Source organism: Trachurus trachurus (assembly GCF_905171665.1).
Source record: "Trachurus trachurus genome assembly, chromosome: 24".
Lineage (NCBI taxonomy): Eukaryota > Metazoa > Chordata > Actinopteri > Carangiformes > Carangidae > Trachurus > Trachurus trachurus.
The window spans coordinates 11,785,327-11,805,867 of record NC_139910.1 but is presented as its reverse complement, the minus strand read 5'-3'; the positions used below and the strand labels follow the sequence as shown (position 1 = coordinate 11,805,867).

Genomic DNA, 20,541 nt, shown 5'->3' with positions numbered 1-20,541 from the left:
CAGAGGCGGGTGTGCTCGTGGTGTTAACAAGGTTTCCAGTCTGAGAGTCGAGAGCCCGGTGTGAGGAAAAAACGTAGTGTGGTGGGCCCCAAAACTGAGGGCACACGCACGCACACACACACACACGCACACACTCATACAATGTCCTCTCACGCATGTATCCATACACACACACACAGAGTCACATGTACACTGAAAATACACACGCACAGAAGGAAGCACTAGTTGATTCAGAATGAGAGGATGGCTGTTAAAGTGCAATATCTACATGTAACTCAAAATCAAGAGACCATCACCATCGCCACCTCTTGGAGTTGTCCATTTCTGAGTTTCCCTGATAACCGACAGCTGTGGTTGGCACCCCTGGCCCTTGGGTAGAGGGGCTGCAGTACCCCCTACTGGCCAAGGGGCGTTATAGCAGACAGTCAGTCTTGAGAACTGCCTGGTTTCTTTGCATTTTTTTTAAACAACTACCTCCATGCTGCTGCTGCTGTTGCCTCGAGATGAGAACAAGTCACCAGATGATGACAAAAAATCAGATGCATCCCACAATATCTGGAGCCAGTTTTGAAGTTGTGCAGAGGGGAAAAAGTGAAACGACCCATCACTGAATGGAAAATAACGCCGGAGTGGAGTCGTCGCCGCCCGCCACAACGACCACCACCACCACCACCGCCGCCGCCAGCACCGCCAGCATGAATACCCCTCTGAGTGGTCAAATCTCCTTACAGCACAAAGCAAGAAAAGCGTTTCCATGTGCAATTTGTTTCAGTGAAAAACAGGCAATGTCCTATTATTTGCAACAAGCTCTCCTCCATTATTTCGTACTAGATAAAACCTTGTTTTGAAAAAATAAATACAAAAAACAACAACAAAAAAAAGTGTTTACAAGTTTACATTGTGCAGTGCTGCATATGCATAACACCCTCACAGTCGACTGATCTGGACTGTGAATTATTTTTGACAAAGTGTCCTGACAATGTCTCTCTTCTTTTTTTTTTTTTAAGAAAAGAAAGCAGATTTGATCAAGCAGATGAGGGTTTGGGGAGAGTTTGTGCAGGGTAAAGTGAAGTGAAGCGCTAACAGTATCTGCTCCCTGATGCCAGAGGCCATGCCAGGAGAGTCAGGTCCAGGCTGGAGGAGGGGAGCTGCCAAGGACAAGGCCCTCCTCCGGGGCTGGGGAGGGACGGAGGGAGGGAGGGGGGTGGGTGGAGGGGGTCAAGAGGGATAGAGGAGTGTACTTTTTCTTCTTTAAGTGCTGGGGTTGCTTGGTAAATCTTTTAGGAATTACTTCAAAAAAAGGAGACTTGTCTCTACACGCGGGTTTTGGTTGAAATCAGCGTTTGTGGTAGGATTGTTTTGTTTTTTTTCTCTTCTCTTCACAGACTCTGGTTTTGGTTTGTGGAAAGACTTGTGAAAATGGTGGTGTGTGGAAATCTACAATGTGAACAATGAAAACACACACCGACAATCCACAATCCACTTATGAGATTCTTGGAGGTCCCCGACATCTAAAAGGCATGCTAGATGGGTAGAAAGTTAACAGGTGCACGGAGGAACTAAAGACTTTTACTGCAGTTAACAGGCAAAGCCCAAAAAACAATGGGCGTTAAGGACCGGCACTGTGTGACAAGAGGACAAATCAGAGACGTAAATGCAGTCCGCTGTTACAGTGGACCGCCTCTTGAGGAAATAAGATTCATATTTGGGACTGAAAAGCTTACAGGAGGAGAAAGGGCGAGGGAGGGAGAAAAAAAAAGTCTGTAGTTAGGTCCAGTATTATAAAAAAAAATGAAAAAATGTTGGAGTTGCTATGGGAGCACTGAGGTTTTGGTATCTGAGACATGCTGCTGTGCTCTACTCCTCCATGCACATGGGCAGGTTGACGAAGGTGAAGATGTTGTACTCGATCATGATGGAGAAGCAGAGGAAAATGGCGTACAGGACCAGGACATAGATGCCCAGCTTCAGGTCCAGCCTCCACTTGTTCAGGTGAATCCCCAGAATCTGTGCACACACAAAAATACACATCAGGGCGACTTGTGTACAAGCTCATAGTATCTAAATGAAAACTGGCATTTAAAATCACTTTTCTGATATTAGCCTATAAAAAAAGATGACTCAAAAACCACCCAAGTGTACAGCCGATCCTCAGACTTGATGGTCATTAGATGCAAATTTCAGTCACTTGTATTAAAGCAGTGAGCATCTCTTTTCATACTCATGCTAATACTATATTGGTTTACAGCTAGAGAAAATGGCTGTTAATGAGGTCTGCACACATTTGACCAACTAAAATACCTACACTAATTACAATAACCCCAAAACTAAGTGAGGTCTTCTTAGTACATGTTTATTTGACCTTGTGTGAGAGATATTTTAAAAGAATGTATCAGTTTCTGACACGAACACTGATTTAAGAGGTTTAAGACACATTCTGGTTTATTTTCTCTAGTACCAGGTCCAATAATATCAAATGCACCATAACTAATTCAGGACACAAAGTGTTTATGATGCTGGATTTTTACATTTTTATGAACCAATTACATAACCTGCTTCAGTCTCCCTTACATAACAGGGCATCAGTCAGTGAGGACCGCAGGCAAACAAAGATGTTTATTTATTAATCTAAGAGACACTGGATTTTTTTTTTGTTTTTTTTTGTTTTTACACTTTAAAAAACACGCAAGGTGCACCACAGCAGCGAACCAGCTCGTCTTCCTGCATGTGGTCAACAAACAGCACCGGTGTGTGGCGTAAACATCATTAACTATTGCTCACCGTGAGGGCCACAGAGCCCAGCAGAAGCACCACCGAGTACACCAGCCCCCGACTGTTAATCATCACCTGCGACACACAGGATGAAAAAGATCAGCCCATCCATCGGCAGCCATTAAATCTCATTACCGACAGTGAGAAACACAGGAACACGATGCTGGATTGTGTTGTCACTAATAAGGTCTCAGCTGTGGCAAACACAAACTAGCTCCTTACCTCTGATCCATAGCTTACACACATGGTCTGTATCGCCCAGGGAACCCCCAGTCCCACCAGGATATCAAACACGTTGCTGCCGATTGTGTTGGACACCGCCATGTCTCCCAGACCTGCAGCGAAACAAAGACGGCACGTTAAATCAAACCCCCTTTATTTCTCTGCTCTGCACTTTCAGCTCAGAGGACAGTGATGAAACGGTGATGTTCCTGCACCCTTATCTCATGCCTTTGCTTTGCACATATTCCTATTTGAACTATTTGGTTCAATGCGTAGCCTGTAGGTGACACATCTGTATGTTGCACTACAATTGCAAAAGCTAACAAAGTGCACTTTTGCATATCTGCTGCCTGTAGATTTCACTATAGGTTGTAATGTCCATGTGTAAGTTACAGTAACTCCATCTGCATGTACATAAATTGTTAATAATCCATTATTATTCATCTAGAACAAGTAGAGAAATGCATCAGCATTTCTCTACTTCTTCCGTGTCTCCACTCTCACCTCAAACTACCTCCATCCATCCACAAATAAACTGAATCTATATTTGTATTTTAATGGTTTGTTTTATTGTTTCAGCCGACGATCCATCAGGGATATTAAAAAAGTGTGAGGATCTAAAAACAAAAATGAGAATGTCCTGGTGGACCAGCGCTATTAAATGAACGGTACATAACAGAAACATCCACATCGGACTCTCCACCGCAATAATAAAACCATAATCCAATAGAAATCCAAAAATATTTCAAGGGGAGAGGTGTACCTTGTCGAGCCACGATGAGACTGGCTATGCAGTCTGGGACGCTGGTGCCGGCTGCCAGGAAAGTGATGCCCATGATGACATCAGGGATTCCCAGAGTGTAGCCAATTATAGTTACCTGAGAGAAAAACACACAGCGAGCGTTAGGGCCTCAAAAATAGCATTTTCTGTTTCTATGAGCACAGGCATGTCACATTCAAACACTGACAAATACCCTCGTTTCATGTTTTATGCATTTTTCCTCTTTGTACTGACTCTCCTGGACCGTGTGTGTACATCTGAATAGATTAATTATTGAGTTACGTCCGATGGATATTTAATGTCACCCCACTGGCAGGAAGCACAGGGTAACTCATTCGACAGTCAATACTTTTGGGAATTCAGTTGTCTTGGGTGTGGAACGTCCTGCTTTTCTGACTTGTATCTTTGGATTGACAACTGTAACTAATGATTCTTTGTGTTACCAATTAATCTGAAAAGTCTTTCAATAAATCTTATAGTTTCGTCTCGAAACTGTTGTCAAATTGCCTGTTTTGTTCAACCAACAGTGCAAAATATATTGACTTATCACTTAAATAATAATAATAATAATACTGAGATCTTGAGGCACTGGAACTTAAATCACAAGCCGAAACAAGCTGAAAATTCAGAAATCAAGTTGACAACACATGCACTGCAGTAACACTAACACATGCAAATACACCAACACTTTTCATTAGTTGTGATTTTTGCAGCGTATGTGTTGGCAGACTGATGAAGATGTTCTCTGAATTTGCATCGTGTCGAGCTCACAGGGCGGTCGTACACAACACTAAGAAATGAACAAATCTTAGCTTCATCTGCAACGCCTTAAAATTTCACATACATTTTAACATAATGACTATGATACTAAGTTAATGCAAGTGGGTCAAAAAAAATAGTTTGAAAACCGTGTAGTCTTAGTTATGAGGTATACATATAGAAAAACACGAATGTTTTTAAATGTTTCAAAACAAAAGTATCTTTAAAAACATCAGACACAGGCCTTCATGATTTGAGAATATGTTATCTGGTTTGAGTGTTACACAGGGTTGAATGAGGGCAACCAACACATGAGAGTTTCATTTGGCGCCCTGAGCTGGAAACTGCTGGGCTAAACAATCCAAAAAAAATCAAAACATCAAAACATCTGTAGCTACACTCACCATCCAGACCATAAAGTAAGAGAAGACAGCAATCCAGACAGTGGACAGTATGAAGGACAGCATGAAGAATTTCTCCCAGCGAGGCTTGGCACAGTTGGGGACGGTGAAGTACAGCAGCAGGAGCAGAGGCCACGAGATCAACCACTTGAACTTGCTGCCGATTCCCCCTGCAGCAGAAATCCACAAGTGTGTCAAATATCCTTTTCCTTATTTGATTATAAGGAGAATTGAGTGATGTATGTCTAACATCACACTTCATTTTATTCTATGTCTTTCTAATATTGTTGTTTGTGCTCTTTATAAGGTTCAGTTAAAATGGGACCAATCAATACACATGTCTCTGCCATGGTTGAATTTCCTTTTACATCTTTTTTTCTCCAGCCTCTTTGGCTTTAGTGAAAAGAATAAACATGCCACTCCATCCATCATTTACCACCAAAATTGAAAGCTTTTTCTTTTTTTAGACAGATAGCATCCTTTTCCTCTCTTGTTGTGCAAGATTTCAGTCAGACTGCACCTCAAACACCAAAACTTTATCCTCCTCCTGCTCCTCTGCGCTTCTTTTAATGCCTTTTCCACCTAATATAATGCAGCAACACTTCCACCCACTGTGATGAATTGGTCCGTTTCGTGCCAAATCAGATTAATCAGATTCAGATTCTTTTCACATCAGCAGCCACCGACTGATAAAAGGGCAGCCCCGCTCCGAGCTGTCAAAGAGGGTGATCATTAGTCAGTAAATATGAAGCCACTGACTAATTTGAGGGAGGACATCAATAACCATTGAAGCGGAAAGACATTTTTAAGCAGGCTGAGCGGAGCTGTCCAACTAAAAAAGAGAGAAAACGCTATCAGAAATAATAATAATAATGCTTCAAGTTGTTAAAGTAACCACCACAAGAGATTCTCCATAATTATGTTGTTCCTGCATCTCTTTACCCCCTTAAGTACCCACCCGTGTATGCCAAATTATGCACATTCATCAAGTAAATACATGAAATCACGTACTTGGAATGTGAAACGGCGAGATGGTTTCATTTTCCGGCGCTTCGGTGGGTTTGTCCTCTGGCACGTTCCCGTTCTCGATCTCAACCTTCCCGTCAATCACTTGTGTCTCCACACCGTTAGCAGCTTGGACCAACTTCTGGCGCTTTCAGAAAAAAGAAACTAAGTCAAAGAGCACGTGAACAGACGCGCTGCTCCTCTGAGTGCTGGGCCACTGCCAAAACTTTTTACTGCAATTGTTTGTCTTTGCATTAAAATGAAAAAAAAAAACAAATAGATATACATGACACACTGTGAGAGCGAGATAAGGAAAACACTAAAAGGGTTTTATCACAGGGTTGAAACCAAACTGTACAAAAGTTGAAAAGACTCTTGACATGTTTGTGCAGCAGTAGCAGTTTAATCCACCTATAGGAGCAAAAACGGCCTGCTGTACCTCTGTGATGATGAGGCGACTGGCCATGCGCAGGCGGGTCTTGGGTCCAAAATGGCTGGTGACCATGACGCGGAGGCCGGCCTCTGGAAACCTGTACTTTGTAGGGCTGGCGTTGATGATCTCGTCCACCATCACCACTGAGCCGCGGCTGTAAGCTTTAGTGGGCTTGACTGAGAGGATGGAGGGATATGGTGCAAATATAAATGAATGAATAAACAGTTTGTGTACTTGACACTTTCATGACTGAAGTGCTTTGACACAGTGTTTTTTTTTTAAATGATACAATACAAACAAAGTAAATTATACCCCATTGGCAGGAGTACAAATTACAAGACTAAACATTCAAGAGTGGCACCGTCATCAAGAAAACATACTATGCTATGAACATTTGCAGTGTCGTTTTCTACTCTGTAGTGAAGTTTTCTGGGCCAAGGAATATTAATGGATGCTGAACCAGAGCCATTTTGTCTCGATGCCAGAGTTAAAGCTGCAATAGGCAATTTTTTTCCATGTCAAAACATATTCCTATTACCCTAAATCACAACACGGACTGGAAGTGGACAGCTGAATACCTACACAAATCAAAACTTAAAGTGATAGTCTGAGTTATTCGATGTCAAATAACCCAAACTATCCCTTTAAGAGCAGAAATGTCTCCTAAACAACTGAATAATGTCTCATCTAGACAATTTGGGGTGTTTTTTTTTTTTTTTTTTTAAAGCTTTGAAAATCACTTCTCCTGTCACTCTGCTACCAAAATTGTCTCTCCCCCTGCGACCTAGAAAATTCATGTTGATGCCTTCATCTTGCCTGTTGCCTTGAAAGAGACGAGGGAAGTGATTCTTGGTAGCACTGCTCTGACTGAGGACAAATATGACAGCGACGTCTATCCAGGAAGCAGATTAAAGGATTGTTGTACTGTATGTTGGTTTGGACAATTTAAAATCCAATATCTCAAATTTAAATACTAAATAATAGCTAATATCACATCATTCACATAATCCAAACAGTGACAATGTGGAAAAAGATTCACCTCTAAGACTACATTCATTTGCATATATTAGTTAGTGTAACTGTTGCAAATGTGCAGAAAAACCTTGCTCGGCTAAGCGACCTCTGCTGCGCTTGAGCAAATTCATTCATAACTGCACTTGATCAAAAATTAATCTAGTTTTTAAAATGGAGCAGCAGATTTCAGTCCCACATCTTGTGGAAGGAACGGAGGTGTGTAAAAAACAAAATTTGAGATTCACCTGCAGGACTCGGCAGCGTTTGACCTTTTGCCCCCCCTAAACCCTATGGTATAAAAATCTCCACACAATAGGTAGGGATGAAAATAAGCATGCTGTGCACAGTCCACATGATTTCGGGATAGTGAACTTCTCTCAAATTGCCTGGTGCAGCTTTGAAGTTTTGGCTACCAGTTGTGAATATTTATGGGCCAACTGAGATTGATCTCAAAATCTGCTACGCTGGAGATGTAACCTCTGGCATCTTTGACCTGACCCCCTCAAAACTTATACGCATGGTCACTCCCCTTCAGGTAGCTCACTGTCTGACAACACCACAACACAATTCTGACACAATTCTTTCATTGGCATCTTATAAATCCTCATTTGCTCTTTGCTTACAATTAGCTATAAGATCCAGTGTATGGGGAATGAAAAAGTTCTACGGGACACTTATTAGTTTAACTTAGCCTTAATTTGACTTATTATACATGCAAGAATGCACATAAATTAGTTGTGTAAACAGAGACGGCATAAACAGTTCCCCTTGTGAAATTCATTACCACTTCAGGAATGAGTGGGTCTACACTCCAGAGACCGGCAGAGGAAAAAGTAGTATGCAAGCAGAAAGAATTGGCACACAGCAGCACAACACTGTTGACAATAAGCAGAAGTAAGTTTAGTAAGGCTAAACAGACAGGCGTGTTAACACTAGTGCAGCCAAAGTGGGAAGAGTTAAACCTCTCGGAGGGGTTAAATGTCACTGAGTAGAAGATTTTGAAAAGGGCAGAAAGGAAAGTAAAAGGAAGAAGTGGAGAACTGTGGCTATAAAGAAGTCTCAGCCAAACATGACATTATTCAGAAAAAGGTTGAAGAGACACCAGGACAACAAAGTCCCCTGACATTAAACTGCATTACTGAAGACAGATTAAAGAATATCTTCATTACTCTTTTCCCATTTTCAACGGGAACATTTCATTTTGTGACCCCTGTAGGCTCAGATAAGCTTCAGTTGCTTATCACTTTTAAAAGGACTTGGCAGGCAGAGACATTTAATGGAGCAACATATATAACTTAAATATAAAAAGGAGACATTTAACAAACTGTGTCTTCAGGTAGTGAAGTTCAAAAGGCCAGGGGAGAAAACTTACTTTGGAAAATTTAGCAGCTTGCTCCTTTCTTATTTGAAAAAGGAAGAGATTGAGACACTTTTGAGAAATGTGTTAATTTGTTTCATTGCCAAGAGTAAATGTCAACACCAATCACATCTGTACACTCAAACCAAACCACAGCCAGCAACCTGTCAGCCTAGCATACTGTACCAAAAGAAGAAATGGCACAGAAGTGATTGTAAAACTCAATAATTAACATGTGCTCTCTTGTTATGTTGAATTTGAACATTAAAATGTTGTTTCTCTCGTGTCCATATGCTCACTAATGATGCGACAGCGAGCAGCCAGATAGCTTAGCATAAAGTTCACAAGAACAGATGATCTTTTTTGGTGGTTTTACAGCTATCGTGTACCAGACTGTTTCTTGGCCTGGCTGTTACCTTTGGACCAAACTGTTTCCAGTCTGTAATGCTAAATTAAGCTAACCGGCTGGTGGCTAGAGTTTCTGTTTTAGCAAGCAGATATGAGTAGTGGTATCTATTTTCTCATCCAATTGTCAGCAAGGAAGTAAAGTAGCACATTTCCCAAAAATGAGAAACTATTACTTTGAATATATTACAGCAGAATTTAGTATGAGCTGAAGGAAGTTAGATGAGCTCAGCTGAAAGGAGGAAAGTTTAAAGCCACAGACCTTTTAGTAGAAGGAAACACCCACAGTCTTCCAGAGAAAAAAGGTCAAATCGTGTCATTTATTTCTATTATATAGCTTGGGAAGTTTAATCTATACATTTCAACAAACATCCGATTCATTTCTTGGCAGAGAATAGTCTTGGGTACCCAGCCTGTCTGATTAACCTTACCTGCTGAGAGTAAAGGCGATGACGGGTCGTCATCCCAAACATTGTCATAACTAGTATTACCGTCCTCCATCTCACTGCTGGCCGCAGCGTTACCGTTGGCCACGTTCTTGGTCGACTTCCCCATGAAAAATCTTTGCATGGTGGAGTTGAATCTAGTAAACAGATGGAACATAATCCCTAAATTAGAGATGCTAAAATAGTTCAACAGAGAGTCCAAAAAGGAAAGGAAAGGGAAAAACAAACTGGATAGACCATTCAGTGTCAGGATTCACATTTTGCAAATAGGGTTTACAGTAGAAACTTCAGATGAAAGCCTCCAATCGTTTGAAATATAGTTCAAATTAGCCTAAAAAAAAGTGTTTACTCCTTACTTCTATAGGATGAATCTACAGTTAACATGGCCTACTTTCTTTAAAAAAAAAAAATCATCATCAGAATTGCGCTGAATAAAAACCCTTGAAATATGCCGTTTCTGCACTGGAACAGAAAAGGAAGCGAAAGCCAGAAATGTTCACAGAAGCCAATCACAAGGCTTTCATCGGCCACATGGGCCTTCAGTAAGACCATTTGAGTGCATTACATAAAAATGGATCAAAAATACTGTACTGAGTGCCGCCGCCGCTGCTGCCTTTGAACATAATGTGTGCAGAGGTAACACTGGCAACATCAGAAGAGCTGCACTCAGAGGTCCAGCATCAGAGGCCGACACTGCAACTAAAAATGTGTTGTAGCTTCAGAGTTGAGTGCAATGTGCAAAAAATTATTGATATTTTAATTCCACATTTATTATTACTTTAAAGTTTTCTTTATGCAAATTACAGGTTTTAGGGATTGAAGTTGTTATATTGTGCACAAATTGACTTAGTATGAAAAGTATTTAAACCAAAAATGGCACTGATGAGTCAACACAATCACCACTTCAATCACCAAATCTAGGTAAAAACAAAACTTTAAACTGTTAAATTAACCTCAAACCAGATGAAAGGTGGCTTAACTCACAACTAGCCTATTACTGTAAGCAAGCTACATTGCTAAAGCTAATGTTTACAATACAATACAATCATTTAATTACCTTGTTGTTTCTTAGAAACCTTTAAGTTTGGTTTGGGAGAGAGGAGACATCAACTTAAATACATCCACAAAATGTTAATAATGATGAAAGTAGATTAGGAGACTTGAAGATAAAGATAATATTTTAAAATTACGGAAATATATTTTAGACTGAGCACTTGGCTAATATTAAACTCACATTAAACTCCAAAGTATTGAGGTTTTTATAATGACATTTACACTTTTTGCCATCACGTTTTTTCCCTGCGCTGTTATTTGTTTTCTCTTGGCAGTGAGCGTGCCGTTTGCTGGGAAAAAATATATTTATTTCACAGCCGGGCCCTGGAAGGTCACCTCAGAGCAGACACTGTGCTATATAAAACCCACTCTGCTCCATTTTGACTGAACAGCCCAAAATGGTTAGCAGATATTTTGGGAGAAGGGAGACATATGACAACATATCCTACAGTAAGCACTTCTTTCCTCCAAATGAGAAAGGAGAGGAGTGATCCAGTTAAGCCTGTGCTCTTAGCCACTGCAGAGGGAGAAAGATTAAACTCTTATGGCAGGGAGAGAGCAGACTGCTGCTGAGTGTAACACAGATTACCAGCTGGACAGACACAGCGGCGCACAACGATGTGGTTGGCATTAGGCAGTTTGGATTGTAAAGACACAAATGTGGTGTAATAGAGAAGTGTGTTATTTGCTGAATGTTGACAGTAAAGGAGACCGGGGACGAGGCGTTCTCGGGGCAGATTGTGACCCTGAATAGTCATCATCTGTTTCACTATAAAGTTCACACTCCAGTCTGTATTTTTAAATAAGTATTACAAGTTTAAAACCAAAACTGCAAGGTGTAGATATAACTTAATAAATTCAACACGGGACTATGCATGAAATTAGTATTTATAGTTAATTACCACTTGAAGTGAAAACACTGAACGTTAACACCTAATTTTGGTTTCTGGTAGGGCTGTCATTAGCATGAAATTTTAGTTGCAGATTAATTGCCATTCAAATAACTGTGATTAACGATTTACTGTAATTGTCTTTTTCAGATCTTTTTATGCCACTATTATAGTATAAGCCTAAACACAGTTTAATAATACACATACACCTTATGAAGAAGAACCATTTAGTGGCATTAAACATTGGAACATTAATAAAAACTGCATACAACTGTTTAACCTTTAGGCTTTTTTTAGGCTGAAATGAAGCACCTTGAGATAAAGAGTTTGTGTTACTGCACACATGTGTCATTAAACCATAGAAGAAGAAGGGGGCGCAACATGATGATGTCATTAAAAAAGCACCAGTCAAACCTTAAAAGGTGGAAAACGACGAGTAAATAGTGATGAAATATGACATTTCTAATGGAAACAATTGTAACAATTATGCAAAATGGTTGCGATCAGCTGAAATAATTTCAATCAGGGGGTTACGTAATAATTGTGACAGGCCTAATATCTGGTGTAATTTTCAAGACAAGGTACCGTAATATGGTTTTGATACATTGCCCTTTCTATCCCACCTAAAAAAAAAACTTTGCAGTGTCTTAATTTTAATTTTGAAGGAGCATCATCTTTCTCCACAAGTGCTCCACAGTTGAGTCTGCAGCTAACATCTGTGCAGGCGACATGAGTGAGACACTCCCCTCCAGCTGGAAACTCATTCTTCTCATGTAAAAACCACCGAGTGTGCAGTCGGGTACACTCAGCAGCTCACAGGTGTTAGTGTGTGAGCACCACCACCACCCCCTACACGCGCGCACACACACACACACACACACACACACACATACATAACATCCACACACCCCCACGCACACACTCAGCTTTTTATGGTGATGTGGTATTCAACTTGCCTGGTTAAACATGAACCCTTTTAACAACATGAATATGCAGAACTCACTTCATGATGAGGATGTATCCTGCGTACATGAGCACCAGCGTCAAACCCTCCCACCTAAACACACAGATCCAGGACAACAAATTCAGACTCACATTTACAGTATTTAATATCCAAAATCCTTAGGCTTATAGCACATTTGTACGCTTTCTTTGGTACAATTACTAATAGAAAATCAATAATTAGGGTTACAGAAAGTGTTAAAAATTGAACAGTGCATTACAGATAACTAGAACTTACCAAACAATCTTCCCATCGTAGATGAACTGAAAAATTAAGGGAAATTAGATTAAATAATCTCAGCTGGTGTCCACTAATAAATGCACATGGTGAAGTTGATAGACTTACGGCAATCAAAGCCAGAACGGACAGGATGTAGTAGAAGGAATCCCTGAAAACAGCCCACCAGGTCAGCACCACCACCTAAGATTTCACAGTGAAAAAAGGAGTGTGCAGTCATGTTTGAGACTTTTGTGTATTAGTTAACAGTAAAACAGTAGAAGAGAAGAATCACAGATGAATAATCTGTTTACGCCTCCAGAGTTTAGTTCCCCCACTTCTATTAAAACCAGTTCTGAGAAAGCTAAATGAAGCAGATGGCTTTGTTACCCCTCAGCAAAAAAACTTCTGCCACACATGTGCTACTCTGCAGTCTATAAATAAACAGAATGATGCAGCTGCAGCAGTAAGTCACTCCTCCTCTCTCTTTCTCTCCCTCAAACACACACACACACACACACACCTGTCCAGCGAAGATCCCACAGACACCAATGATGCAAAGGATGTTGAAGACCGCTGAGCCAACGATGGTCCCCACCCCCACATCACCGTGGGTGATGAAGACACCTGCACACAAGGAGGCCAATCAGAATCAGCGCTGACACCGACCATCTGGGAATGTCTAAGTGTATGCATGCGCTCCCTGTGCATGTGTGTGTGGGGGTTTGTTTACCAATGACAGATGCAAAAAGCTCTGGTGCAGAACTGCCAGCTGCCATGAAGGTGGCTCCGGCAACATCTTCGCTCAGATCCAGTTTCTGCAGAATTAAAGCAGAGACGGATGATTTAACACAGACAAACCAGACGCCGCAGCACTGAAAGATGAAAACATTACAAAGTGCACGGACCTCACAGATTTTCTCCAGCGCCGTCACAAAGTACTCGTCGCATGTTATGGCGAGGGCCAGAAACATGTAGAGCGCCTAAAGACAGAAGGAACAGAGTTAAGTGTGTGAGAGTGTGTAGACTGTTGCAGCAGAGTTAATAGAGCCTCGGCAGAGCAAAGATACACTCCTGCTAAAGGATGAGGTGAAGGGAAACCCCAGAGCACAGCATCTAGTTAAAACTGAGCCCGTGTCTGTGCTGAATTCAAGATGTCAGCTCAGTGACAGGTTGTTTTTCCTTTACCATGTGCAAAAACGGCGGGATCTGCATATCTCTGTGGAGTGTAGGTGGGGGAGAGGGGGCGGAGGGAAGGGGTATTTCAGTAGCTGTGGAGAAATCTATTAATTATAGATCAGCTGTGACATCATCATAGCCCAGCATCTCTCTGACAGGTGTGCTCCGCTCTATGCTGTCCACAGGGGGCAGTGCAGGACTGCAGTACGCTCACACGCCCCCCTCCTTTACATTTTATTCTCCTGCCCACAGTGCTGAAGTGAGGACAGTACTAAGTCATATTTCACTGTAGAACATAAAGATGGGGACAACGTGTAGGTCAATTTTGACTGAATTATAGCTCAACTCTCTTTGTATCTGTAAGGAGACTTCATAACCTGGTCCTGAACATGTCCGTCTTAAAGCAACAGTCAGGTGTTGATATAAAGGTTAAAAAGGTTTTATTTGTATTCAATTCCTTTGGTGTTTAAAAGACCAATTTCTTCTAATACGAGGAGCAAACTCCTGTGAAACACTTTAACGTTTTAACTGAAGTCTTTTTTACTATGAAATTGCCTTTTAACCTCTGCTGTACTTCCTTGCTTAGCAGCAGTGGAGGGGTTGCAACAAATAAGTGTGAATTTTTCACTAGAAAAAGACTAACTTTAAGAAAGACCATCAATAATACATTATTAAAGGCTTCAGATTCTTTCCTCCCAGAAACCAAGCTTTGAAACAGTATTTCATTTGGGGAAATAAAATTTCCATTCATTTTTAAATTCTTATCATAATATTCAGAGCAGTGTTATTTTTTGGAAGTCGTGACTGTGAAATTCAGACTGCAGCTCAGGACGGGTTCAAAAAAAAAGAGCAAACCTTTTTAAAGCCAGTTAAATCCAGCATGAAGAGTTTATTCACAGGTGTTTTAAATGAACAATGCCCAGCAGCTCCACTGGAATCCACAGGTGGCCTGTGTCTTTATGTCAAATTGAATGGAGCTTAGCATGACTGAATATGGACAATAATGGTTTTCAAATGTGGCGAAACACCTCAGACCCACAAGAAAAGACATGTGCACGTCCTTATTCCTGACCTGGGGCTGGAGTTACCTCACCATTCTTATGAATCATGAGAGCATTTCAGATGAGGCTAAAAATACTCCACCGCCATATTTATGAAGCTTTCCGCATTCGCTTTAAGAGCTGAAGCTCTCCTCGGAGAGGCATCGTCATTTTATGACACTCGGAGCCATTAAATTAAATTAATGACTTCTTGTGGTTCCTCTGTTGTTGCAATGTGCATTCAAATGACAATTCATCTTTGGGCTACATCAGCTGTGATGCTTAGGCAGCAGTCCTTTAAGGTTTAGGATCTAAGAAGAACTATTTAATGCATCTGTGACGGGTTTATCCTGGGAAGTTATTTAAGAAGAAAAAGACGTCAATCTTCCTAATTGCTCGGGTCAAATAGCTTGACTTCTCAATAATTTTTTTTGCATTGAACTGTATGTATACCATGAGTCTGGATGCATTTGAAACTCAGTAGAAAGGATACATCATTTGTGTCATGCTATTGACCCATGTTCCATCTTGTTTTACAAAACATTTAAAAATGAAAAGCCATTAACCTGCCTGATGTACTGTAGTTTTGATTCAATTTAGCTTTATATCATACTTTACATAGGCTACTGTTTTCAAGCCGTTGATATAAGATTAAAGGTTCACCACCGCTCACGTCCTCTGAGGCATCTACAGCTTCTAAATCCACCTGCAATCAGCTGAGCTCCTCTGAGAGTGTCGACCAGCGACCGTGGGGACAGAGATGCAGGTGCAGTTTCTTAAAAATGCTAATCATGAAATAAAGAAGTCCCTCTTACCGCTGAAATGTGCAGCAGAACGGCCCCACTCTTTCGCTCATTGTTGGTGAAAATGTCATTGGGGAACTCGTGTATTGCTGAGGAGAGAGGAAATGTCACGGTCACCACACATCAGCAGCTTGACAGTGAGGTAACATGTCCCCGCCCGCCCCACCCTGCGAGGAGCGTGTGACTTCATGATGGATGTCGGTATCAGAGGAGCAGGCCCGGGATGCCCTGTTGGTTCAGCACACTCACACACACACACACACAACACTCATTTGTTTGGAGCAACTATGTTAGAGTTATTCTTTTTTTTTCTTCCTTCTGTCCCTTTCCAGAGGATTATTTAACACATCAAAAACATCTTGTATACCTTAAAAACGGGGCAGCACAGCCAGAAAGGGTCAGATGCAAATTAAACAGCAGCCTGTGATCATCATCCAAAAAAAAACAACAACTGGAAACTCAGCCATCATCAAGGGCTTTGAATTCTTCAAAGGACTGAAATGATTCAAAACATTTTCTGAAAATTATCTTCAGCCTCACCGCCCGACAACCAACGACTTCTTACCTATTCAAGGAAAATAAAAATAAAAGAGAGCAAGAATTAACCATCACATCTCCTCAAGAACCGTTGTAAAAAAAAAAAAACTGGGGCTATATTAAGAGCCTGAAGTCATACAGAATTAAAAGCGTGCAGGCAGAGAGAGAGAAAAAAAAAAAGACTCCCATGCTGGGGACTCGTCATCCGTCAGCCAGAGCTCCAGCTGGAACGCCGTGTGATCGTGGTACCACCATACGGCTCAGATCTCTGGGAGCACGGCCGCTCCACGGTGCACCTGGCTGGAGACAGGAGCTGGCCGCTTCCCCGACAGGATCCAGCATCTTTAGGGAGCGGCCTCTGTCCGACCCGCCGTCCCTCCTCCTCCTCCCCATCCCCATGCTGCAGGCTCACATCTCGCCTTGTAACAAGCCTGCAACGTTACCAGCAATATTGCTTACATAAGCTACAGCTATCTCTAAGCTACAGTTAGCCTTCTGCTGCAGCCAGGATAAACAAGACCCTGAGTCTGGAGCAGCGACTGTTTGAGGCTGTACTCCACTCAGCATGCTGATGTTGGCATTTAGCTGAAAGGACTCGCAGTGACACACGTTAATGTTTAGGCGCCAAAATGTTGATCCTGTTCCCCCCCATCTTGGGGCGGCATATTAGCATACAAACATCTGGTAATTAAAGCATTAAACACAAGGCGCAGCTGAGGCTGATGTGGATACAATTCATTCTGCAGAATATTTGTCAAAGCAAATCAAAAACTACATTTTGATCTGATGAGGGTGACACAATTAAGAACAACATCACCAGATTTTTTTTTTCCCAAATGTCATGGCAATCCATCATATATACACAATAGGTGTCACATGAAACCACAAACCTGAAGGTCTGGACTTAAGTCTGCAGATAATGAGGTGGATAAGTGGAAACTTACTGAGCTGCTTGTGGCACTAGATGAAAAGTGAGCGGATCATTAATGTGGTTGGGATTTGTTCTTTAAGGCAGTGCCAGAGTCCACAGGTCCTGGTGGAGCTTATCAGTTAGAGAGGGGAACTATTTATTTTCACTTTATTTGTAGACAATTACACTATAGATACTTCAGGCAGGGGTCTCAAACACTCTCTGTAATAAAACATCTAAAAAAGCAAAAATCTTTTCAGATAGGGAGACCCTGGGACAAGCTTTTATCATCAGATGTCGGGGCACGTGGTCAAATTTGTGTTGGTAAAGAGTCCTTCATGTGAAAAAAGTGTAAGAGGCACTGCTTTAGGTACAGTATAGTGAATACACAATGTCACAGCAATCCAGCCAATCGTTAGCACATTTCATAAAAGGATCAAAGTAGGCGATCAGCTGCCTGACTGAAAAAAAAAACTCACTATAACGCAGATGTGAGCGACTGCAGAACAATGCTGTTTACAACACGACATAAAGGCAAAGATTTAGGCCCTTGTCACATATGGACTCATGAAGTGGAACAGCGCTCACCTGAGACTTCTCACCGCATCTGTCCCCACCTCACCGACAGGCTACCGATGCCTGCTTTTATGATTATTCGACGGTGTGCAGTGCAGACACACATGACTGCATCGGCGTAGCGTTTGGAACATTGCACAGGCAAATCAAATACTCTGCAGGATGTAGACCAGGTCCAATTAATCAACTGTGTGCCTCCTGGATTTCATTCAATTACATCACGTATATGGAAATGCGGTACACTTTGCATCTCCGTATTGCCATCCAACACATTATCTCTGCCACGGAAACAAAGAGGCACAACACAAAAGAAAACTACAAATGCTATTTCTGGCAGTGGGACACAAATTAATCCGACCTTGATTTGCAGGAGATTAGGTATCTCGCAGGCGACACAGCAGCGCCTTTCACAACACAGTAAATGCACCAGATTAGATTAGGGGAGGGGGGGGATAACAAGTTGAATACAAAAGTAATTTGGATCATGATTTTAATGTACACGATAACAAGAAACTGGAGAATACCTGAGTGACACTGAAAACGCCGACTGTGGCCGACGGCTTTGGCTCATTTCGTTTCTGACGGGTTTTATGTGCTGAATGTAACGCGCCGGAAAGCCGCCGACGGCCTCAAGCGAAGGCGCAATCAATTACAGGATTTGTCAGCTGTGCCCTCAGAGGTGACTGAAAACACACCGACACCATTACAGAAGGCTCAACTCCTACTGATACCTAAAGGACAAACCACACGACCATATATGATTCGAATAGCACAAGGCTTCCTGTTGAACTTCTGAAAAAAAACAGGGGAAATGTCACTAGGCCTGAATTCCCTGCCAGGTCCCTTCACCTCCTGCTGGCATGTTCAGTTAACAGCCTTGTAGGACTTCCATTAATCAATAATTAAGTGCCATAGTCATCCATGTTCTTCAGTTACTCTTTCAGCCCCCTTGCTACTATGTACAATCACCTCTAGCTGAGCGCGTGTTAAAAATAGGTGATGGCAAAAAGGTGTTTAAAGGGCGCCGGCAGTGGGACGGCAGGGGTCACCTCCCCGTCCCTGTAAACACTCGACCAGACAGCCTCTGCAGGAATCGTCTGTGTCTCTCTCCACATTGTGGAGGTCAAACCGGACATGAACATGCTTCCACAGCCGTTCCCCCAATCCCCCAAACACACACACACACACACACACAAGGGCAGGACAGGATGTACACACAGCAGCGAGTCGACGGACACGCTGCTTCAGTGATGCATCTCAAATGAAGTCCATAAATAGAATCATAAATAATATGGAGCCAAGTTGACTCGAATGTCATTTTAACAGAAATGGAAGAAATAAATTGGAAAAAGGCGCATCATCGTCCAGTGTGTTGCAGATGTTGTGAAACCCTGGACGCATGTGCAAAGTTACAGTTTCATGATTCCAAAGCTTAACATTTATTTCAAATTGTCTTGTCATTAACCTGCCAATTATATTCTTCATTAATCATCTGGTCTGTTCTTGTCGTCTTGAATCATAATCCAAACCTCAGAGAGAGTGATGTTGGTTCATCACGACATCAGACAAGAAGGAAAGCAGCAAACCTTCACAAGTGACAGGCTGGAACTGGGGAACGTTTGATGGATTGATTTTCTGTCAAACCACAATCCAGTTTATGAGCTTTGTCACTTCTAAAAAAAAAAAAGAGAGATTTGCTTGCTTCTTGAATATTTAACATCTGACGTCACCTCAGACATGTGCTATATGTTTGACAGTTTGTCAAGAAGATACTTGATAGATGCAGCAGCCATGATTTACCATTCAGTACAGACTTGTAAACACAGACATCTAAATGTCTGGCATCTTAAACTAAATGTTATTTGCCAGAAATTCTAAATTTCATTGTGCCACATGAGCTGCTTTCAGAATAGAAACTACTCTGACTGCCGAACAGAGGTTTTGCAATTGTGCACATCTGAAAACATTAAAAAACAACAACAACATTTTTTCTATCCTGCTGTGCCGCTCATATTTGTACGGGGCTGCTGTCTGTTTTGGAGGCGACGAGGGAGTGTGAATGAGGAACGTCTGGAATCGCAGGGCAGGCAAAAGGGAGAGAAAAAAAAGTCCTTTTTAGAAGCTAAGCTACAAATCTATAAATAAACCCTGGATTCTCTAGTTGGACACCTGACTGTGCCGCTTATGCAAGAAATTACTGGCAACACTTTTGTTCATCTGCCCCCCCCTCCCTCCTCCTCCTCCTCCTCTTCCTTCTCCTCATCTTCTCAACCCCAGAAGTAATTACAAGTCCACACAGAGTCCTCACAAGAAGTGTACGGTGGGGGTTTTATGAGACGCAGTGTTTCCACCCTCCACTGTATTACTGTGAAGGCCAACGCTGGCTGCATTGTCATGGGTCAGGGACAGGACGAAAATTATCATGAAGGGGAGGCGTGTGTGTGTGTGTGTGTGTTAGGGAGTGGCGGACACTTTAATGTGCACAGTGGGCCACATAGAAATGCACAGGACAGCAATCCTGTGTGCTTGCCTCTCATACTGAGAGCTGCTGTACCACATGGGGTAGAAATCTGTCAGCTTTTTAAGAAAGCAAGAACACAGTGGCCTGAGCAGCATCTCTAACAGTCATTCCATTAGCAGAAAGGAAAAAATAATAATAGTAATGTCACATAAAGTTATCCCATAATATCACATTAATCCTGCAAGAGACACTGGGCCTAGATCACACATATAGTGACA

General features: G+C 41.8%; 1 protein-coding gene across 1 annotated transcript in view; it reads right to left on the bottom strand.

The window, feature by feature from the left end:
* Positions 1-1,751: 1,751 nt before the first annotated feature.
* Positions 1,752-20,541, bottom strand: part of slc24a4b (solute carrier family 24 member 4b) — a gene marked incomplete at its 5' end in the record, with an annotated part of 32,890 nt that continues 14,100 nt past the window's right edge. Inside the window, 15 exons of the mRNA XM_084001204.1 lie at positions 1,752-2,007; positions 2,782-2,847; positions 2,995-3,107; positions 3,758-3,872; positions 4,939-5,105; positions 5,947-6,088; positions 6,380-6,549; positions 9,581-9,732; positions 12,542-12,595; positions 12,779-12,804; positions 12,887-12,961; positions 13,281-13,384; positions 13,491-13,575; positions 13,666-13,740; positions 15,792-15,868. Of these exons, the coding sequence (XP_083857330.1) occupies positions 1,858-2,007; positions 2,782-2,847; positions 2,995-3,107; positions 3,758-3,872; positions 4,939-5,105; positions 5,947-6,088; positions 6,380-6,549; positions 9,581-9,732; positions 12,542-12,595; positions 12,779-12,804; positions 12,887-12,961; positions 13,281-13,384; positions 13,491-13,575; positions 13,666-13,740; positions 15,792-15,868 (1,571 nt within the window). The 3' untranslated portion in view covers positions 1,752-1,857. The remainder of the gene's footprint in view (positions 2,008-2,781; positions 2,848-2,994; positions 3,108-3,757; positions 3,873-4,938; positions 5,106-5,946; positions 6,089-6,379; positions 6,550-9,580; positions 9,733-12,541; positions 12,596-12,778; positions 12,805-12,886; positions 12,962-13,280; positions 13,385-13,490; positions 13,576-13,665; positions 13,741-15,791; positions 15,869-20,541) is intronic.